The 18620-nt window shown below is 37.0% G+C and overlaps 1 protein-coding gene across 1 annotated transcript; it reads right to left on the reverse strand.

Annotated features, from left to right (window-relative positions):
* Nucleotides 1-294: 294 nt before the first annotated feature.
* LOC121997994 (probable trehalase) lies at nt 295-18273 on the reverse strand. Its single transcript, XM_042552702.1, has 11 exons — nt 17504-18273; nt 16668-16787; nt 5785-5900; nt 5580-5680; nt 5397-5506; nt 4692-4764; nt 3300-3464; nt 3107-3194; nt 1979-2078; nt 1652-1865; nt 295-621 (listed from the first exon to the last, which is right to left on the reverse strand). The coding sequence occupies exons 1-11, from the start codon at nt 18073-18075 to the stop codon at nt 535-537; spliced, it is 1746 nt and encodes a 581-aa protein (XP_042408636.1). The 5' UTR covers nt 18076-18273; the 3' UTR covers nt 295-534.
* Nucleotides 18274-18620: the final 347 nt, after the last annotated feature.

The raw sequence follows: 18620 nt of genomic DNA on the forward strand, positions 1-18620 counted from the left end.
AATAATTAAAAGTGGAACATTAAATACACCCCCTAAACTCCCCTAAGTCATAACCGATCACATTGATAGCTAAAATGATTCCACACTATTTTTTTTATTAAAACAAAGTGCCACTAAACCTGAGATGACCAACTTTATTCTAGTAAAATTTTCCACCGACCAGTTCCACACTATTTAGTTATAGATAATGTGCAGGATCAAATAGAAAAAGTAGAAGGATTTGTAAATATCATTCTCAATAAATGGACGAGGAGGTAAATTTACAAAAGCTAAAATTCGGAAGTCGAATAGTACTAAATTTAAAAACATCGTGATTGAATTGAATTATGGCAAAATAAATAAATAACAGCCAACACAAATTAGTGAATATTACCAAATATAAGAACATTATAATAATAAGTCTTCTTTTACTACTGAAAGGGGACATCTAGTAAGGTCGATAGCCTTATTCAATTAAACTATATGAATCACATACGATATACCATATGAATCATGCCAACCATAATAGTCGACTTGTTTCACCTTTTGCTCAGGTTAATCGCAATCGATTGCCCGATCATGCGGCCAACCAAATTCTTCCAAAAATGCGAGAGCTACGCCGTTGGACCAACCAAATCCAGTCTGCAGACACAATGAGTAAAGTTTCAACAGCCACATAAGAGAGAAAACAAAGAAAATATTACATCATCTTCCAGCCACATTCACTAATCAAATTTGCTTTACTGAACCGGAGGTAACACTAGGGCTGCAAATGAGCCGAGCCGAGCTTGAGCTTGGGTTAGCTCGAGCTCAAGAAAATTGAAGAGGCTCGGCTCGAACTCGAGCGAGTTTCAGAATTTAAGCTCGAGCTCGACTCGACCATTTAATGATCGGCTCGAGCTCAACTCGAAAATGAATTTTAATGGAAAAACAAGTTGTGGAAACTAGGATTTGAAAATTCAACCTCTAGCAACCCAATAGAACACTCTAGCCACAAACACCCTACACCTCCTCAACTTATTAGATTGTTTTAAAGTAATAATTATTTTAAATATTAGAATATTGAATTTTAGCCTGGCTCGAATAGGCTCGATGAGCCCTCGAGCCAGTGTTAAATGAGCTTGAGCTCGACTCGAATGTTAAACGAGCCGGCTCGAGCTCGGTTTGAGCTCAGTCAAATTCGAGCTCGAGTCGAGCTTTGACCGAGCCACTTGCGAGCAACTCACGAGCGACTCGGCTCATTTGCACCCCTAGGTAACACCACATAAATTTGTTGTATTTATTGGACTTCTTTTCCTTCACATGGTTTGATCGAAAATAAAATGGAATGTTTCTACATTTTAAGTTCCTTCCTCCTCTCTTCTTCCAAGTAAATAAACAAACAATAATATTTTTTCTTCTCACTTCCATCCAACCAAGCACAACGAGTACTGGAAAGTGAAACCAGCCCATAATCCATTCATCTACTTCAAAGCTTGTAGTAGGTATGCTACACAATTTTTAATGTATCATCACAACTTCCTTTGATTTTGTTTGGGCATTCTTGTGCAAGGAGGTTGGACTAAGTTGGCGTGTTGAGAATGTTTGACAAAGTTTATATGGTAAAATTAGGTCTACTCATTATTATTAGCTTTGCCAAACATGAAACAAATTTAATACTTAGATGTGTTACCTGGGGCGCGTACTCCCCGCCGCTTCCCGTATCTCCACAGGCTTGGACATCATATTTTTCATGCATTACTCCAGTTCTCTGGTATGCAACATAATTTGTTCTGATCCACCTAATAGCAATATCTTCCGCCAATGACCTGGCTTCTTTTGAACCAGAGTTGGCCAATCCCTCCACTATCATATGTTGCAACGGTGCCCAACCATTTGGGAAATCCCTGCCCATGAATGAAGAAATGCTTCCATTCAATTTTCTTCATAAATTAAGAAATTGTTCATACTGCATGCATGTTTTCAATTCCTTAATACCCATGCCATGAAAACAACTAACCATTGTTGCCCAGTATTTGTCAATGAAGTAGCAATTCCAGCAGAGTGAAGTAGCCCAGAGTTTTGGAAACTTTTTACAACTCTGTCCAACTCTTTGCCATCTGCACGTGTATTCAAAGGTAGAGTTAAAATTTGTTCTTTCAACAATGCAATAGATGGAGACAAATCTCACGAACAAATTCATCACAATGAAAAATGATGCATCCTATTGCTCAACAAAATTAGAGGAATGTGTTTAGATAATAGAAGGCATGGAAAGAAAGATCCAGCATTAAATACTTCTTTTACCACACAACTTCATAGTACTTAGGGTTCATTTACTTGGACGAAGATATAAGGAGAGGGAAGGTCACACAAAAAATGTACAAAATAATAGAGTTCCATATGTAATTTTGTTATTCTCTCTTCCCCTCCTTTCTTTCTGCCCAAGTAAACCCACCATTAGCTTAAACATTTAGAAAAGAAGGCAGTCCAATATAGCATGCATATCAAGTGGATCTGTTGAGCTCCAGTTATAAGTGCCCACTAAATTGTATGGTAACAAACAAATGTAATTGGAGAGAGAAATCATCAAGAAGCTGTTTGTTGACCACAATGCGTCAAAAAGAGACCTAATTAACTTCCTAACTCTTCAATTGGTGAGTCAATCTCATGTCCACAGTCCACAGAGTAAATGCATAGAAAGACAAATAAATATTTCAGAAGGAAAAATTCATCTCAAATGCAACAAAAATTCTTTAATTTTAATATTCATATGAAATGCCCTCACGTTTTCAGAGATAGAAGTATGATAGAATGTGATATGATTGGAAAATGTTTCTCAATGGAATATACGATAAGGTTAATCTAACTTCATGACTAGATGGGAAAATGTGGTACAACCGTTAAACTCATTTCATATTTATAGATTAGATAAACACAATACTTGTTTTCCCTTTTAATACTTTAAAACACTAAGGAGTTATTGAATCTATAAACCAGAATCACTCTAAATTGGAATGATTATAATATCAACCTTCTATATTGGATATTCAGTTATAAAAAGTAGAAAAGAATGTTAACATTCCGTGACACACATTTTCGCTATTTACTAAGTTAATGATGATGCCTCAGAAAGATTAAGTCATACCTGAACCATATGCCCTAATCCAAAGAGGAACAAAATTTGATGCAAATATATGATGGTTTTGGTGGTGCACTTCCTGCCGTTGAGATTTCTGTATGGCAGAAGATTAACAAGAAAATGTAATCCCCTGTGATGCTGTAAGTAAAACATATTTCTAGTTTCAGCGGTAAATTTTGTAAGGTGTATAAGAAAGCACCTCGGAGTTGTTAGTCATAAGCCAGTAGTCCAACCACTGGGCCATATCTGAGTTCCAAAATATTGATCTTATTGCTGCCATGCGTGCCTTTGAAGCTGCTGCGAACTTTTCTGAGGTTGAACTATCCCCAATTATTTTTGAGAAGTAGGATATGTCATATTCCATCTATTACAATAAACAAAATTATTATTTCAGGTATTAGTTAAGAGCACAATTGCACCTCAATTATCCATACAATTTAAGGAAATGCAAACTCCTACAATTTGCCCTAAAATTTGAACAACCATAAATTTCCGGGCAAACTAATGGATCATTAGCTAGAGTCGCTGCCTGTGGAAAGAGTTACCTCCATTGCCCTCCCAAGTTTCACACAAACACCAATATGCTACACAAGAAAACTGAATTCATCAAAATATCTGAAACTCACGACACCAACTACAATAGCTGTTTTTATCAAAACTTAATTTTGTCATGGTAATTGGTAAATTAAATAGGTTCAGGTGGGCACTTATAATGGAGTGTGTTCGACACTGAGGACAGAGTGGTGGCTTCTGTCATTGTTTTCAATATCATGGAGTTTTTGAAGCTAGAAGAGGTGATTGGAGTGAGTTGTATTCCGGCGAAGGGTAGACCTATCCTTCCCCGCCAACCTCACACCTGAGCCTCCACACATTCTTTGGGTTCAGACTCCAGCATAAAGAAAGCTACGTATAAGTTGCAGCATCTCCACAGAAAACAGAGTCAGGTCGAAGCCTGGTCCTGCCGGTGCCACCATCTGCAAACTCCTTACCTTCTGACAATTTTTACCAGATGGTATAAATGCTTGAAGAGAAGCCACAATGATGCAGACTGCCAAAATGAAGCGATTTCTTTCCAGTATCTCAAGAAAGGTCACAGGTTGAACATCAGTTTTTCTCGACTTACCATGGCACCTGCATCAGGTTGTAATCTACCTGAAAATGCATAAGGTCCTTATAGCCTTAAAGAATTCTTGTGTATTATCATATAACAGAGAAACCCTTCGTCTTGCTGACATCTGGGGATACCTTTGAGCATTCTTGAAGTGCTAAACTACCTGACTTTACCAGGAAAATATCAATCATGAAGGAAAATTGTCTTCTGCTAAAGTGCTCCCACAGGATCATTGTATATGAAGTTTTATCACAATCCATTAGATATTTTCCATTACTGTGATTTGTGAATTGATAAAAAGGCAGACATCTTTGATGAAAATAAGATAGAGACACACCTAGATGTGATAATATTTTATTAATTGCCGCACAATGTCAAAGAAAATGCAAATATATTTCATAGCATCCTATATACTAAGAGGCCATATAAAAGCTTCATTTTGTATTCAAGTATAGTAGAAAAGGTTTATCCATATGATACCTTGTATATGAAAGCATTTAGATCCACAGGTATTATTGATGTAGTTGCCAATGTTGTCAAGTCGGATGAATTTCTGCAGCAAATAAAAAATTCCAATTGAAATCTGAGAGACCGATATATATTGAATATCATAAGTTAATGAATATATTGAGAAAATAGAGCATGTAGATGGATCTTTCCATCTTAGAAGATTCACATTAACCAAGATCATTCAGTAGAAGGTGAAATCTCTGTACAAGTCTATAACCTAAAGTAAAATGAATAGATTCTAAGATACGAAGAATGCGTATTTTATCCCAAAAAATTGCTCCACATGTAAGGCACTGATATTCATTGGCCCATGTGTTAGATCGCATGTCAGATTGTGAAAACAGTAAGAAAACTATATGACTTAATTTTTCCTAAACCTTGTTCTGTTTGTTAGTACATTCTGGTTGGGGGAATGTTTGACATAAAGCAGAAGGCAATCGGTGCATCCTTATCTTCCAATACTGGTATGGTTTGTACATGTCAAGAGAATTTATCATTCTTGTATATGGTGTTACACAAAGTCAGAATATCAACATTTTAAGTTTAATTTGTTTGTATAACTCAAACACAACCAAATCAAATTTCTAAGCTCTAAGTGAAAGTAACAACAGCAAAACCATAAAGCATAAAATAAGAGCTGAATTGCAAATTCAGGATGATTTACAAGTACAAAACCTCATCCAACGTGAACTGAAGTCCCATCCTGATTCAGCAGTTGAAGCAACCTGGTGGTAAAAGTTTCTCCTCTGAGCAGCAGATGAAAGTCTGGATGCTGACTCTTCATCCTACTTGAAGGTAATAACTTTAGTATTTATCAAAAAGTTGTGATCAACTGAGAAATTACAGTGGTTAACATACAATAGTGCCAGATTCTGGCCGGGGTCTGTCCCACATAGCATTGTATCGGTAGAGAGAATGCTTGTGGCCTTGAGCATCTTGTACGGTCACCTTGTGAACCTCTGTCAATTTTTTTCAAACAAGAACAGATGTCTTCAAAAGAAATCATATAATTGGTAATAGTTAAAAAAACAAGGTTGACTATAAAATTACAACAAATGTGAACCTGAATTCCAAAACTTATGCTCTTTAAGCAACAAAGGGACAGCTTGCTTAACAAATTCCATATCACCAGTTCTCTCATATATTTCAAATACCATTGCACTCAATAATGGTGGTTGACTGCAGAAAGTGCCAATATGATTAAATTTCATGATGGAAATTATAAGAACAATCATGAATACCATAAAATTCAATCACAAGTAAAAAAGGATTAGTTGATAAATTAACTTTAAACTTTTCCAAGTAAAACAGAATTAATTGGTAAATTTGCTTGAACATTAAACTTTTTATGGAATCTAGCCTGAAATTAAATAAATAAGTCCAGATATTTTGTTTTCCAAAACAATGTTGTCCAACTGTTCAGCCCCTTTTTCCTTAGCATAATTACTTTGCTTCATTATGTTGGTTAGTCCTAGGAAGATCGTACCGATTCCACTGTATAACAATTTTGTACAAGTGTCGAACCTTTCCTAAATAACCTATTGTGTTCTTTAGAAGTTAAATTAGGAATCGCAGAAGGAACTTAACATCATTGATTCCAAATTTAACTTATCTGTTCTTAATAGTTTAGATTTGAATCGCAAGCGGAACTTAACACTATTGATCCAAATCCACCTACGTTATAAATTCCATTAAATATTAATTTCCAAAATTAACTTCCAGGACAACATTGTGAAGACACATGACCTTCTTGAGTATAGGAGCATCCACAACCGCCTAAGCAAAGCCTTTTAAGGAAATCTAATATTTAATTTCCTTATATAACTTTAGGTTTAACCAAAAAGAACAATCGAATCACAAATTCGAAAAACAAAGAAAAACACAAATACGAATTACTAATTCGAAAAACTAGATTTAATACCTCTTGTGTTTGAATTTCATATAAAGAAAAATAACTAGCATGATGCGGAAAACAATTACTAATTATACCTTTTCTTTATATGCTAATAACCTCGAGATCTTCTGCCGTATTCCTCGCCTCGCCTTGGACGTCGTGTAGGCGACAATCCTCCAAGATGAACACCACCCAATAGCCTTCTTCTCCTTCTCTATGTTTCGGCCACCGCCACCTTTAGGGAACAAGAGAGCAAAGGGAAAGGAAGAGAGGAGAGGGCCGGCCACAAGAAGAGTCTCCACCAAAAGAATAAGAATTGATAACTCTTGAGGCCTCCTCACCCATTCTTTTATATTACTTGCCCAAGGCAAATAAGGAAAGACTTTTTACAAAAGTTAAAATCTTCCTCTTGTTTTTCTTTTTCTTTCTTCTTGTTTGAATCAATCATCAAATATTAATTGGATGATGATTTAATATAAATTTTACATTAAAAGAAGAAATCCTCCTATAAAATTTTACATGCTCTCTTTCTAAAGTAGATATTAAAAACAGAAAGTTTTAAAAATTAAAACCATGTTTTAAAATTTAAAACTTCTCTTATAAAATTTCCTTTTTTAACATGGTTACAAAAATAGAAAATTTAAATTTTAAAACTTCTTTTCCTTTTTCCTAAAAACCATGAAGATGGTTAAAAAAGGAAAGTTTTAAAACTTTTAAATTCTCTTTTAAACCATGTGGCCTAATTCAAATAAGGAAAGCTTTTAAATTTAAAATCTCTTTTAAAACTTGTAGAATTCTACATAGAAAAGATTTTAAAAATTCAAAATGTCCCTCCTTGTTTGAATTAATGTGGTCGGCCCCCTCTTGCTTGGGCACCAAGCAAGGGGCCGACCCCTTAAGAGGATATGGTGGCCACAGGGAGCAAATCGTCTGCTTGGTAAACTAACATATAATTTCTAATCCTCTTCAGGTACTTCAATATATGCTTTACAGCAGTCCAATGTCGTTGTCCAGAATTACTCTGATATCTGCTAACTATGCCCACAGCAAAACAAATATCAGGTCTCGTACACAACATTGCATACATAAGGCTTCCCACAACCGAAGCATAAGGAACTGTCTTCATGTCCTCTATCTACTTTGATGTCTTCGGAGACATCTCTTTAGATAAAGCTACTCCATGCTTAAAAGGTAAGAAACCTTTCTTGGAGTTCTGCACGCTGAAACGAGCAAGGATTGTATCTATATATGAAACTTGAGATAGGCACAACATTATTTTCTTGCGATCCCTTATGACTTTGATCCCAAGAATGTGTGCACATTCTCCTAAGTCCTTCATATCAAATTGTTTAGATAACTATACCCTTACGTCCGATAACACTTTGACATTGTTGCCAATTAACAAAATATCATCTACGTATAGTACAAGAAATACCACCACGTTTTCGTTACACTTCTTATAAATAAATCCATATGACTGGATTACTTCATTAAACCGGATGTTCCAAGACCTTGAAGCTTGTTTCAGTCCATAAATGGACTGATTCAGCTTGCACACTAGATGCTCTTTGCCTTTTTCAATAACCCCTCTGGTTGCTTCATATGGATGTTTTCTTCAAAACTTTCGTTAAGGAAAGTTGTCTTGACATCCATTTGCCAAATCTCATAATCCATATGAGCGGCAATGCATAAGAGTATCCGAATAGACTTAAGCATGGCTACCGGTGAAAAAGTTCCTTATAATCGATTCCCTCTTTCTGAGTGTACCCTTAAGCAACAAACCTTGCTTTGAAGGTTTCTACCTTCCCGTCCGTCCCTCTTTTCCTTTTGTAGATCCACTTTCACCCAACGGCTTTTACACCATCTAGTGGTTCTACAAGCTCCTAGACCTTATTAGAATACATAAATTCTATTTCAGAGTTCATTGCCTTTTGCCAAGATACTGTATCTATATCTTGGAGTGCTTCATCATATGTCCGAGGATCAGGTTCATGTTTACCCGGGATCAAGTCCGAAGACTCTCCCAAAAACATGAATCTTTCATGTTGCTTTACAACCCTCCCACTACGACGAGGCACTGTCTCTGGCTGTGTATCATGTGTGACACGTGTTGCAGTCTCTTGTGGTACTTCATCTTGTACTGTTGATACTAAAGTAGATGTGTCCTCTCTTATTTCTTCTAGTACAATTTCACTCATGGACTTATGGTTCATTATATAATCTTCCTCTAAAAATCGAGCATTGGTGCTTACAATGATCTTGTGATTTTTAGGATTATAAAACAAATCCCATTTCGTTCCCTTAGGATATTCCACAAACAGACATACTTCTGTACGTGATTTCAACTTGTCAGTATCTCCCTTCAGCACATGTGCTGGACTACCCCATATCCGGATATGATTCAGACTAGGCTTACGCCCATTCCATAATTCCATGGGAGTAGAAGGAACTGTTTTAGAATGTACCATATTCAGAATGTATACTGCTGTTTCATACCCCAAAACGAATTTGGTGATTCTGAATAACTCATCATCGATCTAACCATTTCCATAAGAGTCTTATTCCTTCGTTCTGCTACACCATTCTGTTGGGGTGTACCAGGTGCAGACAATTGGGATTGAATCCCGGCCTCTAATAAGTAATCCCTAAACTCTCCAAAGAGGTATTCGCCACCACGGGCAGACCGTAATGTCTTCATATTTTTACCAAGACGTTTCTCCACATCAACCTTATATTCTTTAAACCTATCAAAGCATTCAGACTTGCGGCGCATCAAGTAAATGTATCTGTATCTTGAACAATCGTCTATAAAGGAGACGAAATATTTATAACCACCTCTTGCCTGGATAGACATAAGACCACACAAATCAGAATCAACCAGTTCTAACACATCTTTGGCTCTATACCCCTTAGCCTTAAAAGGTCTTTTGGTCATTTTACCTTCCAAGCAAGATTCACAGATTGGAAAGTTTTCCAACTCTAATGAGCCCAAGAGTCCATCGGCTACAAGTCTTTAAATCCTACTTAAGTTAATATGACTAAGCCTTAGATGTCAAAGATATGTTTGATTCATTTCCGAAAGTTCTTTTCTCTTATTAGAGTTAGAAGATGTGTTATTAATTTTCATATTTTGCATTGTGGGAGAAATTGGATTTAAAGTATATAAATTGTCAATCAATGCACCAGAACATATAATAACCTTATTCCTCTTTATAACCACATTGTTACTAAAAGAAACAGAATATCCATCCAAATACAGTTTAGAAACTGAAATTAAATTCTTTCTAAAACTGAGTACAGAAAGACAATTTTTTAAAACCAAACTTCTATTCCTTTCAAAAGATAAGTAGACGTCTCCCACTGCAACAGCCGCCACCTTAGTAGCATTGCCCATGTAGACAGTTATTTCTCCTTCAAATAGTCGTCGAGTTTCTTGGAACCCTGGAAAGAGTTGCAGACATGATCAGCGGCTCCTGTATCTACACACCAGGTACTGGTAAATAACACCGCTAAACATGTTTCAACTACTAGAGTATGAGATATACCTTTATTGTTCTGATTTCTACGAGAACAGTCCGTCTTCCAATATCCTGACTGCTTGCAGATGAAGCACTTGCCCTTCGACTTCTTCATTCCAGCTTTCTGTCCTGTACCCTGAGGTTTATTCACCTTTTTTGCTTAATAGACCTGTTTCTTCTTCTTCTTGCCTTTCGACTTAGAAGTAGAATCATTTTCAGCATAATGAATTTGAGAATTGTGACAAAACATTCCTTCTGCTGCCTGTAGTTCTTCTGTCAGAAGTTCCGCCAATGTATACTCCCTTTTATTCATGTTATAATTCAGGCGAAACTGCTTAAAACTTCTGGGTAGCGTTTGGAGAATTATATCGACCTGGGTTTCTCCATCGATTTCTCCTCCAAGGACTTGTATTTCATTTAGATAAGCCATCATTTTGAGGATATGATCTCATACGGGCGTCCCCTCAGACATGGTGGCTGTCATTAATTTTCTCATTACCTCTTGCCTAACAGTCCGACTCAGGTGCCCAAAGAGTTCTTTGAGATTGCTCATTATATCATAAACAGTTGATAAATCTTGATACTGATGTTGCAATACATTTGACATTGAAGCCAAAATGTAGCACCGCGCCATCTCATCTGCTTTTACTCATTTCTTATGATACTCAATCTCCTCTAGGGTAGAATCATCATTAGGTGTATCTGGGCATACCTCTAACAGTACAAACTTATAACTTTCAGCAGTTAAGACAATATCCAGGTTTCTTTTCCAATTTATATAGTTGGGACCAGTAAGTTTATTCTCTTTTAGTATAATAGCCAATGGGTTGAAAGACATCCTAAGAATCACAAAATAAACTTTGGTCAGGACTCTAAATTTAAAATAATATTGATTCCTCAAACAATACTATTTAAATTTACCAACATCTCAAAAACACCGTGAATATTGCATGTCATGTTAGTGTGGACGTATACAAATTCAACATTTGTAAGAAGAGGGTATAACCCATTAATTTTATTATCTTGTCATCCTAACTTCATGACAAATAAAATTAATAGTTAGTTTTACTTTGGTCACGCAAAACAATAGCAGTGACTCCGTTGAGGAGGATACTATTGAATGCGTCTAAGTGTATATCATTACTTGATACTTAGTCCATTAAATAGGATTGCGCCCCTTCAGTTGGAGAAGAACACACGCTCCTAAATAATTTTCTATAACCATCCATAAAAGAAGTTTGATCTAATGATCCGCAACAAACCCATCCGTTGTGGAAGGAGGCACTCAGAGTCAACACGCAAGCTTTTTGCATCACTTACAAACCAGTAATGGAGACCGTGGAATTTATTTAAAAATCATTCTCCCACTTAGTTATTTAAGGTGAGGAATTTTAACCTATGCTAGTATACATCACATGCACATATACGTCACAAATAAAAGCAATAAATTTGGAAATTAATTTCCCAACTATTATGGTCTTTTTTATCACTATCTTCAGTATGCTCCAACCCTAGCTGCTGTCATCTTTAGCCACCACAGTCGGGTCGAGTTGTTGCATCTATCTTGCTTCTTATTCCGCTGCGCCTCTGGTCCTCCAATAGCACCACGTCTCGCAAAGATACGATCCGCGACAAAAATAGAATTTTATATATATCGATCCTATATTCCATAAAGGAATGTATATATATTCTAGATCAAACAAAAAAGTAAAATTCTAAAACTAATACAGCTCCTGTTATATTTAATACATACAATCATGCACACACCAAATAATGCCCTTAACATGCCCAAGGGTCCAATCACACACAATATCTAAATGTTATAATAGTTGGAGCCTGTAACCACAAAGTTAGCACATCCTACTATTATCCTGCCTAAATTATGCATGACATGTGCATAATTAATTTGAAAACCAAAACACACAGAGTTAAATCCTAACTCTGATACCAATTGTTGGTTAGTCTTAGGAAGATCGTACCGGTTCCACTATATAAAAATTTTGTACAAGTGTCGAACCTTTTCTAAATAACCTATTGTGTTCTTTAGAAGTTAAATTAGGAATCACAGACGGAACTTAACATCATTGATTCCAAATTTAACTTATCTGTTCTTAATGATTTAGATTTGAATCGCAAGCGGAACTTAACATTATTGATCCAAATCCAACTACATTATAAATTCCATTAAATATTAATTTCCAAAATTAGCTTCTAGGACTACATGGCGAGACACATGGCATTCTTGGGTATGGGAGCATCCACCACCGCCCAGACAAAGCCTTTTAAGGAAAGCTAATATTTAGTTTCCTTATATAACTATAGGTTTAACCAAAAAGAACAATCGTATCACAAATTCGAAAAACAAAGAAAAACACAAACACGAATTACTAATTCGAAAAACTAGATCTAATGCCTCTTGTATTTAAATTTCATACAAAGAAAAATAACTAGCATGATGCGGAAAACAATTGCTAATTATACTTTTTCTTTGTATGCTAATAACCTCGAGATTTTCTGCCGTATTCCTCGCCTCGCCTTGGACGTCGTGTGGGCGACAATCCTCCAAGATGAACACCACCCAATAGTCTTCTTCTCCTTCTCTATGTTTCGGCCACCACCACCTTTAGGGAACAAGAGAGCAAAGGGAAAGGAAGAGAATGGAGGATCGGCCACAAGAAGAGTCTCTACCAAGAGAATAAGAATTGATTACTCTTGAGATCTCCTCACCCCTTCTTTTATATTACTTGCTCAAGGCAAATAAGGAAAGACTTTTTACAAAAGTTAAAATCTTTCTCTTGTTTTTCCTTTTCCCTTTTATTTTTTCTTTTCTTTCTTTTTGATTAAATCAATCATCAAATATTAATTGGATGATGATTTAATTTTATTTATTTTGGCCGGCCCCTTGCTTGGGCACCAAGCAAGGGTGGTCAGCCACATCATCAAGGGGAAGGAAAATTTTTTATAAAATTAAAAAAAAAATTCTCCTATAAAATTTTACATGCTCTCTTTCCTAAAGTGGATTTTAAAAAAGAAAAATTTTAAAAATTAAAACCATGTTTTAAAATTTAAAACTTATCTTATAAAATTTCCTTTTTTAACATGGTTACAAAAATAGAAAATTTAAATTTTAAAACTTCTCTTCCTTTTTCCTAAAAACCATGAGGACGGTTAAAAAAGGAAAGTTTTAAAATTTTTAAACTCTCTTTTAAACCATGTGGCCTAATTCAAATAAGGAATATTTTTAAATTTAAAATCTCTCTTTTAAAACTTATAGAATTCTACAAAGAGAAATTTTAAAAATTCAAAATGCCCTCCTTGTTTGAATTAATGTGGTCGGCCCCCTCTTGCATGGGCACCAAGCAAGGGGCCGGCCCCTTAAGAGGATATGGTGGTCGGCCCTTGGCTTGGTCACCAAGCCTTGGGTCGGCCCTCTCTTGGACACCAAGATGAGCTTTTAATGAGTGGTTTATAAGGCACTAATGAAGCTACGACTGGGACCTAGAGAAGAAATTGATTTTATCCCGTGTTCACCCCGAACACACAACTCAAATTCATCAACAATAACTCATTCCACTAGAGAGTTATTGTTGCAACTACCGCACCAATCCCAAATTACATTATGAGCTACTTCTTACCATGAGTGTGTTAGTCTCCCTGTGTTTAAGATAACAAATGTCCACTAATTAAGTAAGTTAATGACAACTCACTTAATTAATATCTAGCTCCAAGAATAATACTACTCAACTTCATTGTCATGTCGGACTAAGTCCACCTGCAGGGTTTAATACGACAATCCTTATTAGGGGTGTCAAAAATGAACCCGACCCGACGACCCAACCCGAGTCGACCCGAAAAAAATCAGGTTCGGGTTGGCCATTTTCAGGTTCGGGTCGGGTTCGGGTTGGAGGGTTGGAGAGTAAAAAAATTTCGGGTTGGGTCGGGTCGGATTCGGGTTAACCCGGGTTGACTTAAATATAGGGTTTTGTGGGGGTTTTTAGGGTTAAATCAAATTTTATTTTAAAAATTTAGATGTTTTTATGTATATTAATATCATGTTTGTATGATAATGATGGAGTATTGAGATAAAAGTGAAGAATTATAGGGAAAATAGCCCAAAAAAGTTGTTTTGAATAAGATTTTCGGGTTATATGGGTCGGTTCGGGTTGATTGGGTTGGTCGGGTTCGGGTTCGGGTTCGGGTTGAGGTGTTTTGGGTTGAACTCGGGTTCGGGTCGGGTTTGGGTTGAGTTAAAAAAAATTAAAAAAAAACTCAACCCGACCCAACCCGACCCGACCCACCCGAATTGACACCCCTAATCCTTATGAGCTCCTCTTGAGGAGATTCTCAACCTAGATAACTAGGACACAGTTGCTTCTATAATCGACAACACACACTATAAGTAATATCATTTCCCAACTTATCGGACCTATTGATTTATCGAGCTAAATCTCACCCTTTGATAAGTCAAAGAAATAAATACTAAATATATGTGTTTGTTATTATATTAGGATTAAGAGCACACACTTCCATAATAACTAAGGTCTAGTTCTTTTATTAAGTCAGTATAAAAAGAACTTACCTTAAATGGTCCTACTCAATACACTTAGAGTGTACTAGTGTAATTTATTAGTCAAGATAAACTAATACCTAATTACACTACGACTATTCCAATTGTTTGTTCCTTTCCATCTTAGTCGTAAGCAACTGTTTATAATTTATAAAGAACTGATAACATAATCTTCTGTGTGCGACACCACACACCATGTTATCTACGATATAAATTAATTGAACAACTACACTTAACATAAATGTAGATATTTTTGACCAAAAGTGATTATTTTTTTCAAAAATAAATGTTTACAAAAGCTAGGCTTTTAGTATACACTCTAACACATTAGGTCAACATTCAATTAAACTTATTGAAATCAACTTATGAGGCTAGCTAACCAAGTATAGAATTTTGATAGGGTAAACTTGGGTTTGTAGGTTGGATTCAATGTATTTATTTGAGATATTGATTGGATGATGATTCAACATACTGACTAGGTGGGATTGATCACATTGCCCAGCAAGAGAAGCAAACTGATAGCAAATAAAATTAGGATTTGCTTTGATTTGACAATAAAATTTAGTTGTTTTAAATGTCTAATGTTATTTAAATTTAGTTATTTTACCAAAAATAATTTTATAGTTGCTTCATCAAGGAGTTAATAGACCATGTAATTAATCATCTTTAAATTTAATAATATTTTCCTCTTCGGTCAGTTGACTTTGTATTTTTTATCGTGCAAACTGTTTGTGTTGAATCAAGTGGTGTCAGAGATGAATTCTTAATTTGTTTTTAGCTAATCCAACATTCATTTGTCCCTAGTGGTGGTTTCTTTTATCTAATCCAAGTTTAACAACCTTGATCAAATTTTCCAGACTATGCAGTGTGTAAAACCATCCCTAAGTCTCATTTCTAGTGGTTGTCCGTGAGCCCCACCTCCTAAACACCACCCATGGCTCTCGTGATCTCCAGCGATCCAATCACTTGAGTCCCTGCATCTGCTCTACCTCCGAAACTGCATACCAAGTGATGCCGATTTCGCACCCCTGTCCTCATGTCAAACTTGACCACTGGAGGCTCGACACCTCCCTAGCTCATCAAGAATGTTGTCAGCATCAAAACTGACTCACCTGGCCACTGATCTGCCTCCTGAACCCTTTTCAGCAATAAACACCCATGACTTCACCACATGACAATATGTTGTCTATGGATTTGTCACCCAGAGCCACCAACCCTCCTGCCACTCCTTATACCAAATTACTTTGGCTGCTCCTGTGTCATCCCCCACATAGGAATTGACTGTGAGTTAGTGTCGAACAAACATAAAAGCCTGATTCCCTCTCTCTCTCTCAAGAAAAAAGGGGCAAATAAAGCAGTTCACAGCATATCTGGAAAAACTAGAAATTGTAGTCAAAGCAAAATCTTAAATTGGAAGGAACCGTCATCTCATGATTGATTGAGTCTAGAACACACCCGTTAGTTGATTTTACCAAATCACATCTCTCACTCATGTCACTAGGCAAACTCGTGTTTATACATTGTTGAAACCGGCTTTTATTAAACAAATTATTAAGGTCAGTATACTTTTCTCAAAAAAATCTCCTTAACAACTCAAATCATCAAATCAGGTTATTTTAACTTTAAAATAATACTAGAGGCTTCCTAGAATTCTCAGGTGTATTTCTCAAGTGCTTTGAATTAAAACAATTGAAAATTGCACATAACAAAACCCAAGAAGCAGCTAACATGATGTCATTTTTGTTATGAACTAGATGAACTAGCAACAACCATAAAACCAAATGCTGCCCTACTACAGCAACTAGCAGACCAGATTGCAAGGACTTGCTCTTCTAAACATAGAAATGAAAACAAATTTGAACTTGTCCAGATTTTACTATTGAAAAGAGATAGATGTGGCTACATAATAAAAAATAAACATGAATATATTTTAGACCAATGTAAATATTTGAGCTAAAAACACTAACCTTCGATTAGTGTAGTATGCTCTTGCACCATTCAAGACAAAACCATAAGTTTCAACAAGGGAGAGAAGATTTCGCACTATTTCCTTTGCAGTTTCATACATTTTGCTTGCAAGTAAGCCCCTGCGTAAAAGATATACATCTTGATGTTACTATTTTCACATGATTTTCCTAAATGTAATACTTGCATGGCCGTGGAAAGTTCTAAGAGAGTCGTAAATGTACTATTGACTATGATAACAATATATTTGTGTGTCATGCTCATTTGATAAACAAGAAACACCTATCATTATTTTGATCTATTGAATTGGAGGGATAACACCAAGCACAAGCATCAATATAACTACAATTATAGGATAGTAGCCTATCATAATTTTGCCCATTTAATCTGGGCAGAAGTAGTCGTGGCATGGTAGGGTACTTACCCTATCATAATTTTTTTTGAAGCAACCTTGTAAATGGAGCACTACCAATATTTTAAAAAACAAATTCTTTAAAACACAAAAGTAAGGTCGTGAACCACTTAACCAACAATGGTACAATAAAATTTTAGTTTTATACTAGAATCTAAAATAAGCAAGTTCTTTCTGTTTCATAGAAAATGAAACAGAATTAGGAAGCCTGCTCCTTAGTTATTAGTTGTTATCTAAACCATTTTTAAAAGTTCCTCCTCCCTTCACGTATTATTTCTCGTTTTTCTTTCATTAATATTCAAATTAACACTTAGATGACCGTACGAATTATAAAATGACCATCCTGATATTTATAAACTATGGACCATAAAATGAGCACACTACAGTACGAATACATAAATAAATAGAAAACATGGAGTACCTGACCTGATACTCCAATAGGAATCCCAGTAATAAACCTCCCGAAACCTCGAACCTGGCACGACAACAGGGCCAGGCAGCGGTAGCAGTGTGTGCCTCTCCGGCTGCTCCCGCACCTCGTCCGCTACCCTCCGGCTCAAGTTCTTCCACAGCGCGTGCACCTGCAGCGCCCAAGATCTCACCTCCGGGCGCTCCACCTTGGGAAGGAAGCCCTCCGGCTCGGCCACAAAGTCCACCGGCTGTGCCACCACCAAATCCGACCCGGCCGCGCCGAAGTACTCGTCGACGTATCTCTGCAGCGTCGCGGCCGGCACCACCCCGTCGACGCGGGGGAGGGCGTCGAAAGCGGCCTGGGTGCTGGCGAGGTCCTGCTTGAGGGGGAGATCGACGTAGACTTTGGGGTCGAAGCCGGAGGAGCCAAGGGAGGCGAGGGCGGCCGATTGGAGGGACTGGAGGAACGCGATGAGTGGAGTGATGGGAGTCGAGCGGACGGCGTCGGCCATATCCGTGGCGGCGAATAGGAGGAGGAAGAGGAGGAGGAGGGGGGCGAGGGGGGAGGCGGAGTTAGAGCGAGCCATGCGCGGTTGTTTGGGTTTGGAGATGAAAGAGGGGAGGAGAAGCGGGAGAGGTAGAGTCGTCCAGGGGTTGGTTGGGGGGATTTTATTGGGGGAAAAGTAAAGACTGCTACGCCCAGTCTTGCCGCCGGCGATGTGGACAGCGGACTGACCTAGCGCTTCCACTTGGCCTGATCGATCGGTGGCGACCCTGGCGATGCTTTCAAAAGAGAAGAAGCTTCTGGAACTTCACTTTTTTTTTTTTTTTTTTTTTTGATATTGCGCGATGGTGGTTGACTTTGGTCGTCGAATCGGAGTGAATAGTGCGCACGAATTATGTAGCACCGCGTCCCATCCCACCAATGGGCAAAAAATTCTCTCCCCGCGTTTCGTTATATTTTCTTTTATTCAAACTTCGTGAAAGTCGCATTGTTTGACTAATTTAACTAAAATCAAGTCATCGTTACTGCAACTAATCTTTCAGTCTTATTTTATTTGTTTTGCAGTTATCTAATTTGACTTTGCTGTTGTTGTATATATATCAGCTATCATCACATTTTGTATTATTG

This window comes from Zingiber officinale, chromosome 6A, assembly GCF_018446385.1.
Source record: "Zingiber officinale cultivar Zhangliang chromosome 6A, Zo_v1.1, whole genome shotgun sequence".
Taxonomy (NCBI): Eukaryota; Viridiplantae; Streptophyta; class Magnoliopsida; order Zingiberales; family Zingiberaceae; genus Zingiber; species Zingiber officinale.

What these genes read in the sequence shown, in the direction of transcription:
- LOC121997994 (XM_042552702.1), bottom strand. Translation starts at nt 18,075, where the DNA reads ATGGCTCGCTCTAACTCCGCCTCCCCCCTCGCCCCCCTCCTCCTCCTC. An exon ending in TTCAGTTCACGTTGGATGAG is followed by an intron (nt 4,765 to 5,396) that starts GTTTTGTACTTG and finishes TATTTGCTGCAG; the next exon opens with AAATTCATCCGACTTGACAA. An exon ending in ACAAATACTGGGCAACAATG is followed by an intron (nt 1,866 to 1,978) that starts GTTAGTTGTTTT and finishes ATTCATGGGCAG; the next exon opens with GGATTTCCCAAATGGTTGGG.